Raw genomic sequence first — 25,213 nt, forward strand, 5'->3', positions numbered from 1 at the left:
CAGCCTGAGTTAAATTTGACCCCCATACCCATATACTTTAAAGTACTCCTATCTTGGGTGTGGTGGCTGTTTGTATGGATAAGAGTAGGTTTGTATTAAAACAGATAAAAAGCCATGTTAACTTTCTTCAGTCATGAAGCAAAGATATAATCTCAGTTTCCCTAAAAACTTAAATTCCTAATAATGCAAACAAAGCTCATGACATCATTTTTCTGTGTTTCCATAAAACCTCATGGAAAGGGGTTTGCCTGGCCACTGACTGCATGGTCTTAAGCAGGAGAAGGGAAGGGGTATGTGGTCACACTGCAGGAAGCTGCCATCAGTCATTCCTGCAGAGAAGCAGTAAGTGCTGTTTCTGGCACACAAGATGGTGCAGATGCCTGGGGAGAGGCAGATGAAGACATTTCTTTGAGAGGGGAGAGACACCTGGTCTGAAGTACTGGCAGCACAGAGTTCCCCGAGTGCTGCTAGCTGTCATTCCTGCTGCAGGAAGAAGGGCAGCTGGACTTTTGAAAATAAACATCCTGCAGTGATAAGATACTTGTTTCATGCTGCCAGTCTCTTCTGAAAGGAAAATTAACTCAAGAAGCTCCCCAAATTTGCCAGTGCTTGGCAGAAGGGCATTGCTCAGAGCCGTATACCTTTTGCTGTGGACTGCTGGGGCTCCATGCCTCTTTGAAGCTCTTACAGGCATAGCTTCCTCTTCTGCCTTTTCTTTTTAATTTGAGTTCATGCGAGAGTTCCATAATGCTGCTTTGAGTATCACAGCCAGCAGTGTTGCTGAAACTACGTAGATTAAAGGAGAGCCTTCCTGCATTAATATCATCTCACTATAGCTTTATTTTCTCAAATGAGAGAGAGGTACCTATTTTTGGCTAAAAGGGAGACACAGGAGAAAAGAGAGGCATCGGGTACCTTTCTGTATTTATTATGAACATAATTAAGAAAAAATGTCTTTTGTGAGAGCAGGACAGCTTCTTTTCTTCCACTGATTTTTCCACCTGTAGCAGTTTGTTGCCCTACACAGTTATCCATCTTTGTTGGAAAAAGTATATGTATTCTTATATAATTTTCAGTATTTGCAGCTTATGTCAGTGACATTTCTTCTCTTTTATGAAAACAAACAGTTTAATCCTATGGAAAGTGTTTGGGGTTTCCGACATTAAAAAACTGATGTTGCTTGAATAAGATTGTCTCTGAATGTTTATGATGGGAACTTCTTCTAATGCAGTATCCCACTAACCGCTCTATCTGGCGCCAAAGACAAAGGGATTAGTTTTATCTGTCAGTTCCATTCTGAAACCCATCAGCCAAATTCAGCCAAAAATAGCATAGAGGAAGCGATTATACACACTAAGTTCTACAAAGCTTTGTGAAAAATGGTGTTTGGGCAGAAAAGGGACCTTGTGAATATTCCCACAGAGCAGAAGGCTGAAACGTGCAGTATCAACATGTACCTTTTTGACTGACGTGCTGCGGCCAGTCAGCGTGTCCGCGTTGGCTGCCCGCTCACATGCTGCACCTCTCTCTCAGCTGTTCGTTAGAGGAAATAGTAGCGAAATGGGGGCTTTGGAGGCTGCAGGCAGGGTAGAAGGCAGGGAGATATGGTTTAGGAAGGAAGGAAGGGAGTTGGACTTATTGCAAGGCTGGATGCAGATGCAATAGAAATTCATAAGGAACTAAGTTTCACTAATTACACTGGTCATGGAAAAGAACTGTTTTCTTGTTAGCATATCTTAAACTAATTCATTTTCTGAATATAATTCTCTTTCTGAACATAAGCTCTCTCGCCCCTTGCAAACCTTTGGTAGTTTGTTTGTTTTTATGGTATAAGAAAAAACAGGGCTTAGACAACTACTTACAGGGTTTAGTAAATTCTGTATAGCATTCCTGTATTCCACTTTCAAGATGAAGTCCTCATTTTGGTAGTTCTTTCAGATTAAATAACAGAATCACATTATGTTTTATTGTGGCTCTTCCCCAACAAAATCTGCATTATTAAAATCCTATTTAGCTCTTTTGTATCTGTGCCATTCTCAAGTAATAACTAGCCTTAACTAGACAGCATAATGGTTCTATTTCATATTTCTGAATAAAATATCTACTTTCATATGTATAAACTAATATAATGTAGCACAACTGTTATAAAAATACTTAGTGCAGAATTAATCTTGATGGAGCACAGTGTGGAAGTGGGACTAATAAACATCTTTAAGCAAAAAAATCAGCAGCATGTAAAATGCATAAGATTATTAGATGTCTGTGATCCTGAAAATATTCTTCGTCCATATTCATATTAATATTTAATTTATACAAAAATATTGTAAATACAGCCGTACAGTTTCATGGAGTGTTTTTTTTTCTCACCTTAATATAGTGCACACTCTGCTAGATCATAGCAGATCAAGTTTGGCTAGGAAAATTCCAAGAGAAGATAAAGAAAGTATCTGGTGCCTTAATATTAAATTATTTTGCTATTCTGATTAGAAAAAAAAAAAGTGCATTAGAAGGCCTTCTGCAACGACCCACAGCTATCACGACACCTTTCAAATCTCTTTTCTTTTGACTGCACGCAACAGCACCATGGCAAATAATATGAGAAAGGACTGATTTTGCATATCAGATTAAATGAAAGCAGAAGGGCTTCAGAACTGCAGCTGGGACAACATGTCATCTCAGAGACCTCATCTGCGTACAGGACCCCATCAGATAGCTAAATTTTGAGCTGTGGTGCAATACAGCAGTTTCTTCCTCCCTGATAGGCTTTCATGCATTTGTAATATAAGTAATGTACCTCCACAGTCTCTTTCTCTCATTACATGGCATTTTGGGCAAGACAGAATTGGTCAGTGGATCAAAGGTTGCGGTGCCTGGCTGTCTGTTGGTGGGATCATGGTGTGAAAGAGAAGCCAAGCATTGCACTGCAAGACGTGATTTACAGACTCATCTGTGGAGGAGTATGAAGAGGGAGTTAAGTGTATGATTCACACTCCATGCATGAGGGCTGATCACAGTTAAGTAGAAGAAAAGATTTACAGATCACGTACACTAATTGTCAGTTAGAAATCATGACTGGTTGGGAGTGCTTCTAGTGGGCTCATGTGAAGGGTCAACAGTAGGCCTGATACTATTTAGCATCTTCAGCAGTGATGAAGGACCAATACAAAATGATTACTCATAAAATTTGTGGGTAACACAAAGCCTGGTGCAGTGGTAAATTTTGCTGCAGAAAAGTAATCTTTATTGCTTGGTAACTTGGACTTAGTCAAACAGATATGCTTGAATAGTGCGGAAGCAAAAAAAAACTGTAAAAGCAAGGTTATAGTTAGGGACTAGTTAAAGATGAAATTCAGAGGAATAGGGGTTTTAAAGGTTACCAGTAGGGAATTGATTTCACAGTAGGAGATGATATCTTTGAGACTAATACAATTGTGTTATGTCTTGTTCATTAGATGTATATTTTAAAGGAGTTGTGCAATAGAGGAATATGGTACAGAAATTATTTGAGGGCTGGGAAAAGTGCTTGATATTGTGAAAGCTAGTCCAGTTTTTAGATCAGTGAGAAGACTGAGAGGTGACTTCTTGTATGGTGTACAATCAAGCAGCTAGAAAATACTAGGCTTGAAAGACTCTTTAATCTGATGGACAGAAGCTTAATAAGAGCTGGTAGTTGGAAGCCAAAGCCAAAGAAATTCAAATGAGCCATCTGGCACAAATTCTTCTCAGTGAGGGTGCTTAGCCATTGAAAAACCTAAAAAGAGAAATGGGCTAATCTTTGTGCTGGTTTCAGATCAAGACTGAATCCCCCCTTGGAAGATATGCTTTAGTTAAGCTAACTACTACAGTTTACTGGAGTTTGTATAGAAAAATTTAATGATCTGTGTTATACAATAGATTAAGCTATCTAACTTTGTGTTTAGTCCTATATTTGGCCTTTATTTTTACAAACTTATGCAATAGAAATGATAGCATCCATGTTAGTATGGGTCAATTGAGAAATTAAGCATATTTGTGCACTGAAATGACACATTTACTGTTGTGCTGTTTAATGGGTTACACTGATTGCTTTGAAATTAGTCCTGATCACTTATACTAACGTAAATCCTTAGTACTGGGGAAACTGACACCTGGTCCAAATATTCTCATATATTGGTTGCTCTTTTTTGCGTTATCTTGAAGGCCAAAAATTACCTTTACTTTCTTGAAAAAGTGAGTCTTTATCTGACTTGTGGTAACCAACTGTTGGTGACATAAAGTGCTGTGTTGCCATAGCTGGATGTCGTGACTGCACCAATTGAGTTATAGCTCATCAGCTGAGCCAGAGCACCTGACTGACGATCAACTGTTAGCACGACCTAATTGCAAAGCAGAAAGAGTAGGAGTGACTTAAATAAACCTGTTTGACTTTCCAATTAGAGATGGTTAAGCAAGTGCACAAAATTAATGGCTATTCAGCTGATGGGTGGTAATTCATTTAACTATGGTAGGTAAATTTCTGAGGGGGATGTGACTATGCTTTAACCTTTACAGTGGTAGAGCTTGAGAGCATTTGACCAGTCTGCACATTGGTGAGTTGTCCTTGCATATGCTTTTCTGAGAGATAGCCAAAGTACTATAAGAATATTATATGCAGTGAATTAGATCCACAGTCTGAACTGGAAAGGCTAAATGCTGCCTTGGCTGCTGGAGGTTCAGGAATACGGAGACACCAGGTCCTGAAGAGAGCGTCACTATTTATTAACTCAATTGCAAGCATCAAGCTATTCCTTTTAGAATTAATCTGTAGTACTTTCAAATAAGAATTACCACAAAGTATTTGGATTAATAGTTAATAGTCTTTTGCTATTGCAGATTATGAGATTGTGGGACACTGGCAGGTTTTACATGGCTTACTGCATTGGTTTACAATGCCTGAGGCATGCCTGCTGAGTTTGGGTTTCTTGACCGGAAGCCTACATCTCTAATGTGCATCATGTACACCTTTGCCCATAATCACAATTAGTTGTATATTGTTCAGGCAGGAGCCTCTACTTGTAGCCAAACCTAAAATACTAAGAGTTAATAAACACTGTGAAAATTTGAGTGCCTATTTCTAAAGTATAAATTAACTAGCAGTGTTCAGCTCCTCAGGGGCCACTGGGTCTCTTCGCAGCCACCAGTGCCGCTGTGCTCTAGCGGCTGCTATTGGTGCTTTGGTTCTGGCACAGCTATGTTCTGCCCTGGGCCTCTGCAGCAGCAACGGCTGTTATTTTTCTGAGCTCTTGAGCAAAACAGCCCCTCTCCCCCGTTACTGGGATTTCAGGGAGATGCCACTTATTCCTCCTGGGTGTGCTGCTGTGGGGTTACAACATTGTATGAGTGCAGGGCTGCCGGTGAAGCCCCGGCCGGTCGCAGCCTTTGCCTCCTAGCATCTGTTTGCACAGAGTTATCGCTATGATATGCCAGCTGCTCTTGTGACCATGAATCTTACTAAGCTTTTTGTTTCTCCTTGCCTATCCCTGTTTATATCTGTTAGGCCCCTCTGACTCTAGCATCAATTTTCGACAGTGCAGGCAGGCTTGTTTTCAGTTTTCTATTCTACAAAACATCAGGCAGTGGTTGCCGGGCTTTCACTAGTGCTGCCTTGTTGCTATATGTGGACCAGCATCCAATTCTGATGCCTTTTTCAGCGTTACTTTGACATCATTTTCTATTAGCCTGTTCAGCTGCAGCTGATGAGAACTGGCAGTTACATGTGTAAAATCATACTTCGGTTCCAGCTGCATGAATTCATGGCTGCTAAACAAGGGCCACTGTCACAAGGTGCTGGGCCAGTTTCACCTTGGCTAGTAAAAAGAGATTTGGTATGTGTGACTAACTGCTCAGCCGTGGAATTAGCACCACTGTCTAACAGAAATAAGGCTAAAAAATAAGGCTATGATCTATTGTTTTTCCAGATTTTACAAACAAATCTGTGCCTGCCTTTTTTTCAGGAGACTTTCTGTTCTTCTGCTTGACTTACCTTTGTAATTTTGGCATAGCTTATGACAGCTTTTATAACTTTTTTCATGCTACTGTTTATATTTCTTTTATAAAGTTATATATTATATTTTATAATATTTTTATTAAACTTTGTATTTTCAACTCTCCTATCAGTTCTTTCAGTCCCTAAATGACCTTCATATATTTCTTCCACCATATTTCTCTAGTGCCTCAGAAATCACCCTCTTTTGCTTTGAACAAAACTCCATCTAGTATTTGAAAGGGCTTCCAGCCTTGAAATGGCTGGAATTGCACTGTCCCAGCCATCCCTTACTAACATCCTTAATTGCTTTATGCAGGATCTTTCCTCAGCAATAGGTCTGCCTTCTGTCTAACACTGAACAGGCTTTTTTGTTTTAAATCTGATTAACATAATCTAGCTCTGGACTTTGCTCCTCTGTACTTTTTCAAATGCTTTGGAGAATGTGGCTGCAATGACCAAATCTCTTCGAGGCTTTTATTCAATTTGCAAATCTTACTTCACTAGCTGAGAAAACGTCCTATATATTGCCTCTGAGAATCTCGTGGGTGGAAACTATCAAACTCTTTTTAGCAGTGGCAATAGCTAGCTTCTGGTGAGCATCAGCTAACATTGGCCTCCAATCAATAAAGACTTTTACAACCATGAAAAAGAAGCATTGGCCAATTTATCATTTGAATTTATTAAAATTTAGGTTTCTGCAATCACATATGTTGCATAATGTATTGGTCTCTGGTTTTGCCTGTGGCTCAGTCTGTTGTAACAAAACTTTGTCAGTGTCCTTCCTCAGAAATGTCAGTTTGTGCTCGGTTTAATATATTTGCTTTCTGTGATGACCCCTGAGGACTGCAAGCTGCATTAATAAACTCTTGCAGTTCTTCCTGTTCTTTATTGCGATTGTCAGGGTTGAGATGGGCAAAGACATTAGACACAAAATCCTTATTTACCATTCTGTGTCTTTTTGTATTCTCCCGTTTGGGGGGGAAAACAGGGTGGTGCCAGCCACTGTTTATTTATGATTGTCTGTGTTAACTTTGTTCTTGGGCTTGCTTTTCTCTTCTGTGGAATTCTGACATTCATTTATGTTTTTGCCCAGAACCTCTGGCTTTCATCAGAGATGCTTAGAGCCTCTGACAATTCTGTTCTACAGTTTTTCCCATACCAAAATGACACTTTCATACATTAATAAACTTTGTGCTTAACAAACTGCTTTCGTGTTTTTGAGTAAAAATTTAAGCATGCCCAAGATAACCTACATCTCCACCCTGTGGAGACAGTGGGCATGTGCCGTCCCTTGAAACATGGTGTAGGAATAAGATGCTGACACTTGATTTTCACCTACATGGCTCGGTGTCATGAGATACCTGAAAGTGGTGGAGCCCTGCAACAACATGCCAAACATGAGCAAAGAAACTAATTCTCAACAATTAGCTGAGGTGTGCACCTCACTAACGCACTTATGCTGCTTACAGTCACAATGCTGGTGTGCTTTGTACTAATTTAGCATCTCTGTACTACCTTCCATAGTGTCTCCCAAAGAGAGCACTGCACAGTTGCCTCAGCATTTTGCTAGTCCACATGCTTTGGGATTTCCCTAGTTAGGGTATCAAGATTTTTTTTTCACATTCTCATTTAAGTCTTACCTATAGAGAGGCAGGGTTGCACCTTTGGTTAGTTTTTGTTTTCCTGTGGAGACCCAGAATTACCCACTCCCTTGCTTATTCTCAGAGTAGCAAGTGAAGCTTACTCCACTTTATCTGTGACCATGTGCGAAACAGCATAAATTCCCAAAGTCATAAAATTAGAGGTCTTTTGGACTCCTTTGACTCTGCTCTGTGTTCTGTCAGGATCTTCCTCAGTTGCTCCATTCCTTGCCTCTCCAAAGAAAGGTATTGCTAGTTGAGACCAAGAGTGAGACATGTTTCCAACCTTATAATTATAATTCATACATACTTTTGTTGGTAGAAACTACAAATTGAGTTTTTTCCAATTAGTCATTTATGCATACATATATTTAACTTCCTTAAAGGTTATTTGCTCACTACTTAACTCCCAAATTGCACTTCTTTCTCTGGCCATGCTTTTACTTGGAGTACTAGGTATTCTGTTTCAGGTGCCGTATTGGCTTGTCTGCCTCGGACTACCTTAAGGTTAATGATATGATACTTTGTTGGTTCAATTACCACTGCTGCTGAGCCAGCAGCATTGCTTTTTTCCCCTGTGCACGGTGTGAGCACTCGGCCGGAGCTGCAGACTCCTGTCATTGAGCCTTTCTTCAAATACCAGCCATTATTTTGTCTTGTGCCATTAGCTACAATGTGAGCAGCTCATGTAATGTTTATTGTATATTCCTGCTTTGACCTCCACATGCCTTTTGGTCCCAAATATTTTTTCTGAAAGTATTTTGGATTTTCTACCCATCCCAAATTCCATTTAGGTAATTTCCTTGCCAGACAAATCCTAGTGGCTTTTTCAAGGGTTAATTCTGGGATCCCAGTAATTCTCTTGAGTTGTTTCTATCAGATGTCAGCCACAGCCTGGTCTCTCACTCAGCTAGCCCACCTCAAAATCTGAGACTGATTCTTCACCACAGATCTGTTACAAACTCTTTTGTTCCCACCTTCTTATGCATGTCTGTTTAAAATGTTTCACATTTCACTTTTATGAAGCAAATCCTTCACTTTTAAATTTTAGTGTATGGGTTTCATAGTTAACTGCCACTGTCTCCACCTCAGCACTCCTGCTGGAGCTTGTCTGGGTGTGGAGGGTTTGCCAGTTCCAGCTCCAGGCACCATGAAATGGCTAAACTGCTTCTGGAGAGGAGCAAGATGAGTTGACCGCAGAGAAGTGAGTTGACTGTATTTTGCTCCTGATATCATGTAGTGCTCTGGAATCATGCAGAACCAAAGTCTACTTTATTCCTGAGTACGCTCCAGTTAGCATTGCACACCTGCCCGTTTCAGTCCTCTCTGCTAGGTCTTCCTAAAGGTGCAATTTCCCACAGCTAGCAAGCACATTCTTGTAAGGACATGTATAAGAGCTGGAATGCTATATATCTATTAAACCTGCATTCTAGACAGAGTGCATACACTTTCTGGAACAACAACAGCATAAAAATGGAGACTTCAGCTGTGGGTCTTTTTACAGGAAAACTAGGTAGAATTTATAAAGAATGGCATTGAACTTAGTAGCTCTTTTCTCCACCTTGTTACTGAAAGTATAGGGATTATATTAAAGCCACTGATAGAGATAAATTCATCTTGCAAACCCAAACACTACTATTTCTTCCAAATTCCAAAGTGTTTCCTATGTTGGCTTTCCAGCCTTTGCAAGGAATATATAGGACTCTCTTGAATAGCATAATTGGGTGACCTGAAGGATACTGAAAATCAAACTTAGGAGACAGATTTTGTAGCTTGCTTCTTAGAAGACATTAAGCATGTAAGCTGAGCTGTTTTCTAGCTTGTTGCAGCTTGGATGCAGCTCTAGTACAGGCAGATGTATGAAGAACTGGCACCATGCCCTGTCCTGGAAAGCCTTGGGTCTGTAATCATGCATCTGCATTACCATGCAAAGTCAGAATCAGCAATGCCATTTGCAAGACTTGTCAGCTAGAATACAGAAACCAAATGATGCATCCCAAGACTATTTTAAGTAAAAACAAAATAAACCACCCCCTAACATAGATTTTCTGTTCCCTTTTGTCTCCATGTTCAGTTAGACTGTACTGATTTGTTTTCTTGCCTTCTTCATGCTCTATGAAACGCCACTGAATCCATTTGCTATATTCAGGAGTCCAGAACTCATTCTTGTGTGATTAGCTCTTGTTCCATGGATGTCACCAAGTCTGAATTTGGATCAATGTCCAACTATTAACAAGTCTCTTACCCATTTCCCCTTTTTTTTTCCTGTTTGTTTCTTTGGATTATTTGGTTGTGAAACAAGGTCATTGCCACTGCGTTTCTTAGCATTATTTGATGTCTCTCTGATTAGAATATTTCTGTTTAATCAGCTCCTCTTTTAAAAAGAATTGCATCTAACAAAATTTTACTGATGTGTATGTGACCTCAGAATGGAGCTGGGACTATTCCTGAGTACTTCATCCTTGCAGTTTTTTCTGAGCTCCCACCGTACTGTGTTTTTCTCTCATGTCATTCAGGCTATTGTGTTGTCAGTAAGGTCTCACTGTTCTATATGGTCTGATTACCTTGGTCTGCAAGGATATTACTTTACAGTTGATTTCAGATGAGAATCTGTGTGCTTCATCTATTCTTAGCAAGAAAACTTTCTTCTTTCTTCCTGAAAATTCTTTTATTTAGATTAACTCTCCTATGTCTTTGCACAATACTCCTTTAGAATGGCAGAATAATTTTAATTCAGTTTATCTTTGAATAGACACAATGATTTTCCTATTTTTCTAGATCAGCTTAGAACCCTTGACAACTAGTCCTTTGACCATAATCTAAAATGTCTCTGACATTATGTAAAACCCTTCCATTATATCATGACTGTCTTGGGGAACATGTGTGCTAAGCCTTTGATTTTATATTGAGAGGAACATAGAATGACTTACCAATATTTAGATCCAAAGAGCTCCACATAGCCAGTTATAGTACACCCCCCATGTTAGTGATCCACAACTGGTACTGTCAGAAGGCTTTTCACTGATATATGCAATACTGGAGCTCTTCAATAATCCTTTATATTTATTCCAAATTCATTACCATGCTATCTGAATATGAGACAAATTGTAGTCTCACTACAGTGACATACCTTGAGAGTTTTAACTCTTTGCTTGTCTTCAGCATTACAGGGGTGCCAGCTAAAATTCACAAAGCTGGGTGCTTAAAAGTGTGCTCTGAAATCCGTATTATTTCAGCACCTGTATAAATGACCTCTTAGTCAGAGGTGCTGTGTCTCACATTTCACAATGAAAGCAACAGCAGGGAGAAATTTTAGGAAAAATATTTTCATCTAAAATAAGCCAATAATAGCAAGAGTATCTGGAAGCAATTGCTGACCCAAACCTTTAGTGTCACCACTGGCTCCTTTCCATAGTGCTGGGGAAGTCACCTGGCTGGTTAAGTTAATGAGCATGAACAAAATAGATTGCTGTGCTGCAAAATGCAGGAGAATCAGCCTTCAGGTCATCTCCGTGTACGTGTTGGGTTACAGTAGTTTGTGACCGTGTGCGCTTCTTTCATTTTTTCATTATCTTACAGTGAACACGCCAGGCAACACTTTTTAGAATTCAGCTTGTCAGGTGGTGCTTCATCTTCCTGTGCATCTGAGAGAAGTCAGGTATTTATATATATTGATGTAGGACAGAAGGTGACAAGGACTGAAGGACAAGAAGGTGATTGGGAGTCGTCAGCATGTATTCACAAAGGGGAAATCATGCTTAACCAACCTGATAGCCTTCTGTGATGGAATGACTGGCTAGGTAGATGAGAGGAGAATGGTGGATGGATGTTGTCTATCTTGACTTCAGTAAGGCTTTCGATACTGTCTCTCATAACATTCTCACAGGCAAGCTGATAAAGTACAGGACAGGAAAATGGACAGTGAGGTGGGCTGAAAACTGGATGAATGGAAGAGCTCAGAGGGTTGTGATCAGTGGGATGAAGTCTAGCTGGAGGCCAGTAACTAGCAGTGTACCACATGGGTCACTACTGGGTCCAACATCTTCATTAATTGCTTGGATGATGGAGCAGAGTGCACCCTCAGTAAGTTTGCTGATGATACAGAACTCTGAGGAGTGGCTGATACACCAGAGGGTTGTGCTGTCATTTAGAGGGACCTCGACAAACTGGAGAAATGGGCAGAGAGGATCCTCATGAATTTGGTAACTTCTTTTCTTACAAAATACTGTCTGCATATTAGTAATGAAGTGATAAGGATGGGAGGTTGACATGTGGAAAAAAAAACTTACAAACATTTGTATGTTTTTTGGGGTGTATGTAAAGGTGCTATATAATGTGGCACGTGCTCCTGGTCATCTGATATGGAAGCAGCTGTATGAACCTCTCTCAACCAGTTCACAGTAACTTCTAGCCCTGAAATAGTCTGACAGAAGGAAGGTGAAAGGAAAAAAACTACACTCTAAAAGATATGTTAGAAACAGGAGGGCCTTAAAATGGTGATGTGTTATAGTTTATAAAGACAGGAGAAGAAGTTCTTGTCCTTCCAATTGCTGATGTTTGCTTCTTGCATCTTTAATAATGGATTGCCATTTTTAAGTAGCGTCTAATAACATCATTTCACTGCAGAAAAGGAAACAAATGCTTGAAAGTAAATTGGCCAGAGGAGATACTTTAGAGCCAAATGCTTTTGTGCATAGTGCTTTAGTGAGCACTGTACAGATACAGTACTTTTTCTGATCTCTCTCTTTTCACCGGAATTTCCCCAAGGCAATATATTTTAAAACAAATGTGTTAATGCCAAATCCAAGCAAAGTAAACTTGATCTTGGATTTGCTATTACCTGCTTTTTATCTCAGAGAACCAGTTTATTGTGATAAATACTTCTCTTGAATCTGCTCTGACAATGCAACTAGACTCGCAGGTCAGCCACAGCTTTGAGCTATATGCACATAAACCTGCTCCTACTGTAAATTCCCCTCCAAAAGACACAAAGATTTAAACTCAGAAAATTAGGGTTCTGTTTGAACAAGTAAGGTGATTGACTTTTTTAATGGAAAAAGCTCAAGACAGCTAGGTAAATCAGAGCAGAAATAGAAGTGTTTGCACCTAATTCTTCACCAGTGTACTGTGCCCTGGCACGGCAGGTCCTTGGTTTTATTCAGCTTAGTGAATTTTTGAGTTGCATCAAACTCTCCAAAGTTCTCACACACTCTCTGGTTCTTGGGAATTTCATTTTCAGGCTCCTGGAACTGTTCCAGCTCTCCCACTGTCACCCACTGCAGTCTCTCAGGTCTTTTCTTCCTGAGCTTACTCAACAGTTCATTAACAGAAAGGGCTATCTCACTTCTCCTGTCTGAGAAGTCCACTGACTTCATCATTTCTTAAAGAATTGTATATTTAGGAACTTACAAGTAAAGCTAGTACCAGATGTCACAAATAGCTTGAAGCTCCTCAAGAAAATCTCATCAGCATGAGAAGCTGTTTAAGGAGAACACAATTTGACTTTAAGGAGAAATGATCTTTACTCGGCCTTTAATTTCCTCCTGCAAGTGCAGGTTTCAGAGTAGTCATTTGGCCGCTGATGCTTATCTGATGACAAACCCAAACTTTATGATTAGATCTTGTAAGTTCATTCCTTCAGAAGAGGGATGGGGAACCTTTTTCCTGCTGGGGCCTGCAAGACTGTTCAAACATCTGTATTGATCTGCATGTTAGTGCATTTCCATGGATGTTAGCCATAGTCTATGTGAAATGAAGTAGAGAGCTACGTGTGGCCTTCAAGCTATAGGTTCTATGATCCTGCACTAGAAAATTGAGTAACAGAATTGCATATTGCAGTAAGAGCACTATTAATAGTTTTTGATATTATTAAAGTAGCTAATAAGCCAAAGGGGATTGCATAAAAGGAAATTCAATTTTATGATGCTGTAGTATAGAAACTTACTGTTTAATTAGAAAGTGAAAAGTCAGTAGATTAATGAGAGCTTTTTAATGAAATCTTTTTTGTCTTATTTAAACCACTATGTAGCACAGGTGAACTAATAGCTACAATATCATATTAGCCACATGTGTAATGGGATAGCAAAAGGAAAACACTGGAGTATCCATTTATAAATTTTAACACATTTATTTGTAGAATTGTGGATATGTTGTTTTTCTTCAGTTGCAAAATACCATTTAGTACATTTGTCAAAAAGCAAAGTATAGAGATCTGTAAATATGCTATTAATGTATAGTTTAGTCTTCACAATAAAAAGCTGGTAGCAGAGTGAATTGTAATTCATTCTAATTCACTAGATTTTCAGTTGTGTATGAGCCACTGCTTTTTGATCCAGTGAAAAACCTTTCATTGTTTGTGTATAGTGCTTTACTTCAATAAATTAATCTTAATAAATTTGTAGCAGTGGCAAAGCAGGCACTGTAGTTGCTATTGACTGTTATTTTACAATCTTTTTGAAAAACTCATATTTATTGTTTTCTTAAAGCTATAGCTTTTCAAATCATGCGAATGGATCAGAATATCTACTGTCTTTAACTTAAAAGGAAGAAGGTATTTTGGTTTTGTGGCCACATTAAAAGTGCTGAAAAGGTACTGTCTTTTTTTAGCTGGGCTTACCATTCTCTGCTCAGAAGTGCAGGGCTACCAGCAAAGTAATAAGGAGCAGAAAGGAAAGAAAATCTTTCAGGATCTAGCCATGTAGTCACCCCCAAATCTACTTTGTCCTGGATTAGGTCTTTATCCGTGGCAAGAATTTTGCTATCTGCAGTGTAACTATATTAAAAAATAAAACACATGCTTTGGCACAAGATTTTGACCAACTACCTTATTGTTGATTAGTAGAAAATGCCTCTGACATTCAAAAAGGTTGTTGAAATTGTCTGTAAACATTTTCAGCACGAGAGAATGTTTGTACCAAGTAGCACTAAAATGAAAGGGAATTTGTGTCATCCACACTGGTTTTACTCATCAGACTTTGTTAAATTAAGCATTGTGAGCCCAGATCAGGAAGGTTTGTAGTTGGCATTTTAAGTTCAACTCCATCAGCCTTGTGTGAAGCAAATTTTGTAAAGAAAGTTTTGAAAATGTTTTTGACCTGTTGTAGGAAAGGATTACCAGGAGGCATTACTTGAACCTATTTTCACAGTGTAAGCTTCCTGATAAATAGTGACTGTCGGAGTGGGGGGAACGGGCCCGGAGTAACGATGAGTCTCAATATGAGTATGGTCGTTCTCCCTTTATTAGAGCTTACACAAAGTATATATATCGACAAGCAATACGCATGCGCTAGCAATAGTTACATGATTGGTTACAGTTTCTGTCCACGCGCATAAAGCGGATATATGATTGGTGCAAGGTTGCTGTCCACGCTCCGTCGACATTTATGGAACCTAGTTCCGTCCAGACTTGTTTACCAGTTTTGTGAATACCTTCTTTTGTAGTGCTCAAGGCTGCTATACAGCCACTTTCAGCAGGCTTCAGCAGGCTCGCTTGCCTTGGCCTAGATAAGGCCGCTTTCAGCAGGCTCGCTTGCCTTGGCCTAGATAAGGCCGCTTTCAGCAGGCTCGCTTGCCTTGGCCTAGATTCCTTCCTCTACCCCGAAGACGGGATTGCTCATCCCAATCAGAGCATGCCCTCTCTCACTTAACCATTCCCATAACCATTCCTCCACAAGTGACCTCCAGGTCTTTTGTACTTCCCATTCTGAAAGTCTTTGACAATGGTAAAGAACTGAATGGCTTTAGATTTACAAAAAAATAATAATCACCTGATGGTTTTTAAGAAGCAAATAATTAGCTTAAGCCAAAGCTTGTGTAGTCTGAAGGATTTATAATCTTCAGACTAAAGCACTAGCAGCAGGAGTCTTAACTATCTGTGAATTAAGGTTTCTGCCACAAAATCACCCCAAATTTGAATGAAGAAAAGAGCTCTACGAGATTGGTTTGCTTATGGAAAAACATGTCTGAGGAGCTGACCTCATTTTTGGCAAGTGAAGGATGTGATTATTTAAACATACCTATCATGGGGAAATTATTTAAATGATTATTTTAACTGTTCAATAACAGATTCAGAAACACATGGCATCAATGCCTATCCCAAAATCAGCTGATTATCAGAATTTTACAAATCTCACAAAGGATTTTGTTGTTATCAGCTCTTGATTTTGGTGCTACCAAAGTAACTGTGCAATGTAACCTTAAAGGTGAATAGTTTACAAGTAGGAGACTTGCCACTGCTTATTGTTTGGGAACAGATTGATGGGCTCTTTATTTAATGATTTATGTAGTCATGGTGTGTTCAGCAAGAGTGCTGAGTGGTCAGAGACTGACACCTGAGGGCCAGATGCTTCACTGTGTAGTTCTGCTAATCTCTGCAGGGTTCATGGGGGTATTAGTGCAGTAAGTGGTTTATTAGGAGAGATAATTAGCACAAAGCAGATGAGGACTTCATAAATAAGGAGACTTGGTCTGCATGCTGAAACCTGGTTACGTGATGTGGCAGGTACCCTGTTGAGCCTTCTTACTTCTCAGTTCCCCAATACTCGGTACATCCATCTGCATGTATCCAGGATGGACAAATCCAGTTAAGGAATAGCCATTTCTGATGAAACCTACCTGGATAATATGGTGATACAAACAAAAGTGCTTCAAAAAGCAACATATATGCAGAGTTTCAGCCTCTGTTGGAAAGGGAGCTGGCAGCCAACCAGAACAGATGCATGCAGCGCAACAGTGAGCTGGGGAGCGAGGAGCACAGAGGAAAAGCAAAACTCAGCTGAACTGTCGGAGGACTCCAGCTACAATCCTTGGAATCAGCTGCAGACAGAGAAATCATTTTGATCTGTATTCCACCAGGAAATTGAGCTTTCCTCAGGTGGGAGTGACACTGGCATTTAGACTTGCAGGTAAAAGATGAAAATAAAGCGTATGTCCAGCATGAAAAATATTATAATCCAAGTTACATTTAAAGAAATAACAAATCATTCGGTTTGCTCATACCAGGCATACCTACAGATTGATAGAAAAAAGCTACTTCAAATCATTTACATTTACATCAAAGCAAGTCATATTTTATAGACTCTTTCCATGTTATTAAAAATGCATGATACTGAGAGCCCAGTCCTACTCCAGTGGGAATCAGTGAGTGGTTCTGATTGCAATGGGAAACATATTGGACTTCTTTTGCCTCCTGCTATGCTGAGCCTTCTCTTGAATCTGCATGTGAATTCCCTCCCATAATTTCTTACCTTTCTCAATCTGGTCCAGCACTTTGAAATTATAGCAGCATATTTTATTTCCTATATATTGATCCATAAGTGGGACCTTCATCAGAGAAGAGACCTTTATAACGTTTCACTGGCACATAAAACATTTAGTTCAGTCTTCCTCCATGGTGTATGAGTATAACTATTTCTAAAGGAACAATGCTATTATAGTGCTACGTGTAGTATTAAAGCTAATCTAGGAAACTACCAGACAGTTTAGAGAAGAACTCACCATAGATTAGTGCATAGGTTAGCATTAAGTCATGACCCATGTCTGTGCTTACTAATGCTAGTTTTTACCGGGCACTGAGATAAAAACATTTCCTAACTCCCCTTTACAGCTTTCTTATTTTAGTCATCCATTTGACAAGTTTGTATTACATTAGTTTCTTGTAATAGGAAATCACTTTAAAACTCTGGGGAATGCATCATGGAAACAGTGTACTTTCAAAAACGCATTTTCAGAAGTAAATATAATTTGTTAAGCAAAAAGAACACCACTGTTTCCCTGATCATTCAGTACACAAGACTCTTTGATCAGTAATTTGTTAATGTATCATCAAGATATCCTCAAATATGAATATTGCCTGTTTTTAACCACAAATCCCAAAGTGAGGATTTGGAGCCAGGCACATTTCCAGTACAGAGGACTCAGTCTTGCGGCACAGTTTCCCGGTGTTTCCAATACAGTGGATATTTAGAGCTTACCTGTATCTGTCTAGCAAGCTCATGATACCATTAGTTGTCTCATTGAGCAGACCAGCATTCAGCCAGCTTGCGCTCTGTTGCTGATGACAAAATCCAGTGTGGTGGTGTTAGCCAATTCTTCAAAGAATGTCTTGCCTTTTGTGGCAATGGCCTTCTTGATAGGGTATTTGTTACTACAGAATTGTTTCCTGAAGTGAAACTATGAGGAGCACCCCATCATCTGTACTTTCACTTATGGCAAGTGTGGTGAGAAGAAGCTGACCTGTTTTGATGGCTATCAGTGATATGTGGCCAAGTTTGACAGCTAGACATGGGCACTCTCAGAAATATTCGTACACCCAGATGATTGCCAGAACTTCTTTATCTATCTGTTGTACCTTTTGATTGGAGAGAACATGATGCATATGATGCAGGTCTCATCATCTGAGTCCTGTTGACATGGCATGGCTCTTGCTCTAGGTTTGCTCAGGTTCAGAATGACCAAACTCAGTAAAGCAAAAGATTGTCATGATTTCAGTGAGTATCTTCTTCAGTCCTGGGCCTCATGTCTATTCTATGCTGAGGTTTGAGAAATCACTTAGGGAGTAGACAAAGACTAGTTTGGAGACTTTCAGCTGAGATGTGTTTTAGAAAGCTGTTTAGTTCTCTCATTTGAGGTTTATGCTTTTCCAGCCGAGAGTCAGTAACTGGCTTGTATGGGTGCATCTAAATATGAATTGTGAGTTCAGTCTTGGGGCTTAAGTGCTGACACTGTTTCTTCAGTGATCTTTCCTTCTGTGGAAAAAAAAATTTACTGTTTTTTTTGTGGGGATGTGTCAGGTGTGAAGCATAGGCTCTCCTTTGTATTGACACGATGATGTACCTGTGCTATAGGTGCCTATTCATCTGTTTACAAACTCTAGGTACCTGATACCACTTTCACTGTTACTCTAGAAAAAGCAGATAAGACTTAATCCCCCCCTTAGGAAGGCAATATATTTTGTAAGAGCTTGACCTCTTTCTTATCTTTATGATATAGCTTTCATATCACAATAAAAATCATCAGTCTGGAACAGAACAGTTTGATAGGATGACTCAGTAGAGCCATGAAATGATAGATATTAGGAATAAAAGGTAAACAAACCGTGCCAGGTCATTGCTGCCAGAGGAGGATCCTTCACCTGTTGTTCCTGCTGCTTATGCAGTCAGCTAATAGTTTGGGCTGTGATAGGTTGTTTCTGTTCTTAGGACAGATTATTGATACAAGGTGGAGGTTTAGTACGATCTTATTTATTTGCAAAGATCACACACTACATCCCAGGATGTATTTTCTGGGGCAGCAGCCACGTGCTTTGCTTGCACAGTTTCCAAACTGGCGATTCCAGCTAGTCCTGTGAACCAGGATCCTTTGTCCCTCTGCTTCAGATACCCTTGCAACATTAGTTCTCTTCCTGTCTGCTGGGCTTCCCTCAGCACTCAGCTCTCATAGTGTTTGCAACCAATCCATCCCCTTGTCCATTTATGTGGATCCAGGCCCAGGAAAACCCCTCAGACCATATAGTTTAATTCTCCCCAGACTTGGCGGTGCTGCTGGCTGTCTTGGAAGTTACCTGCAGTGGTCTCCAAGGAGTTCATTCAGGCTGAATTGTGTCTTCTGTTTACTCCATAAAAAGGATGGCTATTATGTATCAGCTTTAATGCTGTCTGTAGCTATCCACAGGTCAAAAATTTGCTTGAGGGCATCCATTAATGTCTTCCAGCAAAGCAGGTGTAGCACATCTGCGTTCTGTCTGATCTGCCTGTAAATAGAGCTGATGGCATTTCTCTGGAAAGGATAGCTTGATTATCCAAGAACAGCACAGAAAAGTAGATTGCATGTGCTAAATGGTTTTAGCTGGAAGAAGAGCTGAAAGATGAGGAGGAGGACAGTTAAATTTTCTTTTCTGCCTTAGATCAGAGCCCATACCTCTCAAACAGTGTCCTAACCTTCTCACTGCCAGGCGTTTTGAGGGGTAGACAGGACAGGAGGAGGAGTCTTTCCAGTTGAATTGCTTTACTTCATACTCATAATTAAATATTAATTTGTTCAGGTATTGGAATCCAGGGCTACATCTATATTCATAAATTAAGTAGTATCAGATAACATTCCTGGGCACTAGAACTCCATCTTCTATCCTGCTAAATTGTTCTCATGGTTCGTGGGCTGCCTTTGGCCCGTGCTAGCCTGAGTGCTCTTAAGCAGTTTGCTAGCATGGTTCAGGAGCTGACACAGACCCTTGCAGCAGGGAGTTCGCATACACCCGCCTTGCATTGGAGGGTTATTGCAGGATGTTCTGTGCCAGTCATCCTCAGTACTGGGGACAACACTGCGCATATTTAATTTATTAATATGGATGTAGCCCACATGTTCCACCTCTTACCTCCCAGTGAGATGTCTCTCTCATTTGCTCATTAGCTATTTCAACCCAATGTATAGATATAGAATAACTCATAAAAGGGGACTGAGTATTGTCTGCCCAGTATTCAGGGCAGGGATTTGAACCAGGAACTCACCGCTGTCCTCAAGGAGGGTCATTAGACTACACATTCTCTAAGGCAATTTGATCTCAGGGCAATTTGATCTCATGCCTTTATATTGCAGCAGTGCAACTAGTATGATAAACTTAGATAGCAGATGAGTCAGAGATGACGGAAGGAGAATGACACTCCAGACTGGTGGGTGGGCATGCTCTTAGGAGGGGAAACTCCTGGGCACCTCTCTGCTTTGATGCATGTTCAATAATACAAAGTAAATCAGAACCAACTGAGCACATCTCTTCCAGCGTCTGGAGGTGGTGAGCAATGGGTTTGGACTCAGATCCCTATAGGAGGATGAGGGAATTTCAACTCTCTACCTCATATTCTGGTTGACTATTTTTATGCCACAAACTAGAAGATTTTCAACACTGCAAATTTAACCTAACATTCCTTATAGCTGCTCAGAAAAATAAAATTTAAAAAAAGTGTGCAGGTTGGGTTACATACAAGCTTCATGTTCAAGGGAATAATATTGGTGGTGTTAGACATGTATTTTGTGAAAAAGATGGGAAAATTGAAGAGTGGTTTGATCTAAATTGGAGGGGAGTTGATTGCTGTACTGCAAAATGTTACTTTTTTCACCCTACTTACATCAATAATGTAACAGCAGCCCACCCCATTCCCTTAAAAAAGCTATTTCACAGTCAGCAGTCAATGATCTAGTGTTGGAAAAAATGTAATGGGTCCAGGCTTATTATGTCCAGAAAAGGCTCGCATACTGGCTTTCAGTAGAATCGCCAGGAATTGACTTTGGAGAGCCAAAATATAAAGAAAAGAAAAGCTAACAGTGATTCTCAGGTGGTTTATATGATTTCTCTAATTCTTAAAGCTTCATAAACACGTGCAATGAGATTTTTCTCAAAAGGTGAACTGCGGCTGTGAAAAGATTGTTTTCTAGTCCAGTTCAAAAAGGATATCTTTTCCTTTCCTTCAAAGAAGTTCAGTATTGATCAGCATTCACAACATTGAGGAAGAAAGCCTTTGCTCATACTGAATTTTAGTGTTCCAACAATCCTTTTCTAAAAATGGGGATTTACTGGTACCGTTCTGGAACAATAGTACTGTGAGTGATAAACGCAGAGGGAAATTATCTGACTCACTTCTCCATATTCTGTCTATTCTGCCTGAAGTCTTTGGGAATCTGCTTCAAACATAAAATAGTTAGCATCTGTAAAGGAAGAGCAGAACATGGGAAGATCAAAAACTGTGACTCCCTGTGGAGTAACTGTTGGGAGGGAAACAGCTGAATAATGTCGAACATATTCAGATCTCTGACTTCACCTAATGCACACTGTGAAGGTTGCGTTTATAGTCAAATGGTGATTCATTTTTATGGATGTGGAAAAGCTTTTGTGCTTCCGCCTTAACAGACACTGATCTATTTTTTGTTTGAGAGGCAGTGCCAGTTACTTCTGCCTTCTCTTAGGCAAATATGAACATAAATATTAATCCGGAATGTGATTTTTTTTTTTTTTTATTGTTGAAAATGCAGGCCTGGCCATGGTATGACTTGGGACATAGGTGCTTGGTACACTGAAAATCTTTGGGAGCTGATAAGGGTATTTAAAAACTCAACTTAAAAAATTCTTAAAAAAACTTAAAAAGTTCAGTCAACCTCAGCAATAATCTGCCCATTCATGGATGTCAAGAATATTCACTGGAAATGCCCATGCTCAGAAATCAGGACCTGATATGTGAGGACAAAATCATTGAATCTGTTTCACTTCTTCATTTTAAAAGTCTTCTTACCCCAATCTCTACAACAGCCTTTAAACTTCAGTCCTTCCACTTCTAAAGATTTGGGTACCTGAAAACTTCTGTGAAAACCTTTCCTCACTGCCCAACCTTAGTAGGTTGACAGGGTTAAGGAAAACTCACTGAGTGGGGAGGGGAGGGGAGAAGGAAATTTTCCTCCAATTGCTTGACTAGTCCACAGCCACTGTGACAATGTAATGGCTGGAGTAGCCCCTGCGGACTTTTTTTCCTATAGGAAAACACCAGGAGAGGATTAGATCCTACTGGCAGATCAGATCCTCTTGTATTGCCAGCATCGAATTGAAATATCCTGTGCTACATGAAGAGTCAAACTATTCCCTCCTCCCAAGATGACTTTCCCAAATTTTGGTTGCCGTTATGCTCCCAGCAGGACTCTTGTCTGCTGTAGCAGATGGTGATGGGTAGAAAAGAATGCAGGTGATGTTTCTTTGAACAGTGGGAATAAAGCTATCCTTAGAGCAAGCATAAGTATTTTTAAATTGAGTGGTATGTGTTCAGTACCTATTACATGATGGATATACCTGACAGATTATGTGGCAGGATGGTTCTGTCCCTGCTACGTACAATAGGCTTCCCACAACTAGAAAAACATGTTGTTGCCTCTAAACATGTCAGGAGCCACTTCATTAGCAAAATGCCTTACACAGTTATTTCTACAAGGAGTAGGGTGTTGTCTCAGAAGTGTCACACTCAATAGGAAGAATATTAAAAAAGTGCTCTTTTTTTCCTCTGGAAACAGCATGCCTGGGGATGATCAGACAGACAGCATCAAAAGGAAATGAAATCTCAGACACATGGTTGCTGATTTATGGAAATAACGTTCCCTTTTCCAAAGATAGAAATCTTCCACTGGGAGCTGGAAGGTACAAAATAGCCTGACAACACAACATCTAAATGTGTGTCTCTAACATAAATATAGCTAATATTTTCTATTATTGCCGTGTAGCAACTTCTGGGCAGCAATCAGATCCATTTAAATACGATGAATGTGAAAGTAGTAATGTTTCAAATTTCACTCTTGTACATACTGTCAAGGGAAAGAATGTTGATAAGTCTTTTTTTTTAATAATCTGATAGTGAAATAAAAGAAAATCTAATTCCTGCAACACAGTTATCGCTCTTTTTAATTCTGCACTGTCTGAATTTTCCAGGGTTTTGAAGGTATTCCTGTCCCGAACTGCTCAGCGTATTCCATACATGACGGGTGGACGAGTGATGAGGATGCTGGCTGTAATTCTCCTGATAGTCTTTTGGTTTCTCGTCGGCTGGACTTCTGCAATAACCCAAAATTTGGAGAGAAACATTCCACTCATTGGCCAAGGGCAAACATCTGACCACCTGATCTTCAATATGTGCCTCATAGACCGCTGGGATTACATGATGGCTATTGGTATGTTCATTTTCTAGCTTATCCTTTAATTGTTAAAATAAAGCTTAGTTGCTTTTTACTTTCTTTTTTTTTTCTTCTTTTAAAATACCTTAAAATTTTGTCAGTCTGCATAACATCACTTGAAAAGCATCTAGAGGAATGAAGTATTGGCATACATGTTTTTAAATGGGATAAGAATTAAAACATGATCAAAATATTTTGAAAATTTTATGACTTTCAAAGGTTTGTAACTTTGATTGTAATAACAATATTATTGGTGCTCAAGAAATGTGATCTTTGAAGGCAGAAGCTATCTAGAATTCTACACTATTAAAGTCGGAACCTGTGGCTAGAATAGGGGAGGCTTTTTCCTTCTGCACCACAGAACTGGATAGATCTCTCTGGTGTGTGAAGAAAAAGAACTTGCAAGACCACTTTTCTAACTGTACCGATAAAATATAGCTATGTTTTGCGGTAATGGACTTGTATTATCCCTAGAGATGTCATAAAGATTAATAGCAAAAAGGAATTAAATGTGGAACACCTGTTGATGTCATCTGCACCGATCTGTTTTGCCTGAAAATTCTACTGCTTTTCATAGTCAGTACTACAGTGTAGTATTATTAAAAATTTGATACAGGTGGTTGTTGCATAATGGCAAACAAATGTTTTTATTCTCTTGGTCTTATAGCTATAGTAGTGAACTGATCAACAACTCCAATTTTAATACCTAAATATGATCAATAGTCCCCTTTTGATGAGGAAATGACATAAGCTGCTCTCTGCCTAGTGATGGAAATGACAGGGATCTTTTAGTGTTTCAAAATACATTCAAGGGGAGTAGAGGCAAGACTAGTTTTCAAGCCTGAATAAAATTGGGAAGAATTTCTTATGCTCTGTCATTTTGCCTTCTTGCCCAAACTACCATAAAAGCAGACTTATGTTTGTGCAAATCTTCAGTAAACTATGGAACCACATTACTGGTACCAGCAGATATCCAGCTATAAGGCTGTACTAAAATGTTTGTGTGTGTCTGTGTCTGTGTGTGTGTATGTATATGCACTGTAAGATTTTTATTGTTAATAGCTGCTCAAAAAGCTTAAAACCAGTTGGATCTAATTCCAAAATCAGATACTTCATCTCAGAGATATGTCAGGAGAAGTACACATAATGCAGGACCCCATTTATTCATATCATTGACTGGGAGCATCCTTGCAAAAGATTCTTTATTATTTATTAATTAATAGATAGGTTATGATACTTGATTTAAAATACTAAAATAAAAATGCAGGATGCTGATTTATAAAAGGTATCTTATTTAGTTCAGTTACAGTTGAGCACATTTTTTTATATAGCACTAGTGACTGTTTTTTAATATATTCTGTCAAATGTAGCCCAATGCTAGAATACCTCACTGTTTCAGTCTGCTGTGAAGGTTTTACTGAAATGTGGAGAGGGAATTTTCAAGGTCGCAGATTAGTGAAGTGAGAATTAACAAGGCTCTGTTGGAAAGTCATAATGAGATGAAGCCTTTATGCTAACAGAGATCATTGGAGTTAGGATTTATGAAGCATTTTCCATACTAATCATGTTATTTAGGCTCTATCTCAAGAGACTTTTATTGCAATGAATGTTTCATATTTACATTTCCATTAAGTGTAAGAGGATACTCAAGTAGGAACTTAGACACTAAGATTGTCTCCATTTCTGACATTCCCTCTGTATTCTTTGGTATGCTGATGAGAAAAATCAACATTCAGTAAATCTCATTTTTTCTATGTAACCTAATGTAAGATAATATGCATTTTCCTTGAGTATGGATACTTGTAGGTAGCTTATTTGTCACTTGCCTAGATTCTTTATCTCCTTCATTTCAGTGTCACTTTCAAGGTTGTGG

General features: G+C 39.3%; 1 protein-coding gene across 1 annotated transcript in view; it reads left to right on the forward strand.

Annotated features, from left to right (window-relative positions):
• Positions 1 to 25,213, forward strand: part of GPR158 (G protein-coupled receptor 158) — a 209,770-nt gene that overhangs the window by 165,342 nt on the left and 19,215 nt on the right. The window contains exon 7 of the mRNA XM_067292517.1: positions 23,099 to 23,337. Within this exon, the coding sequence (XP_067148618.1) occupies positions 23,099 to 23,337 (239 nt within the window). The remainder of the gene's footprint in view (positions 1 to 23,098; positions 23,338 to 25,213) is intronic.

Source organism: Apteryx mantelli, chromosome 2, assembly GCF_036417845.1.
Source record: "Apteryx mantelli isolate bAptMan1 chromosome 2, bAptMan1.hap1, whole genome shotgun sequence".
In the NCBI taxonomy this organism is placed as follows: Eukaryota; Metazoa; Chordata; class Aves; order Apterygiformes; family Apterygidae; genus Apteryx; species Apteryx mantelli.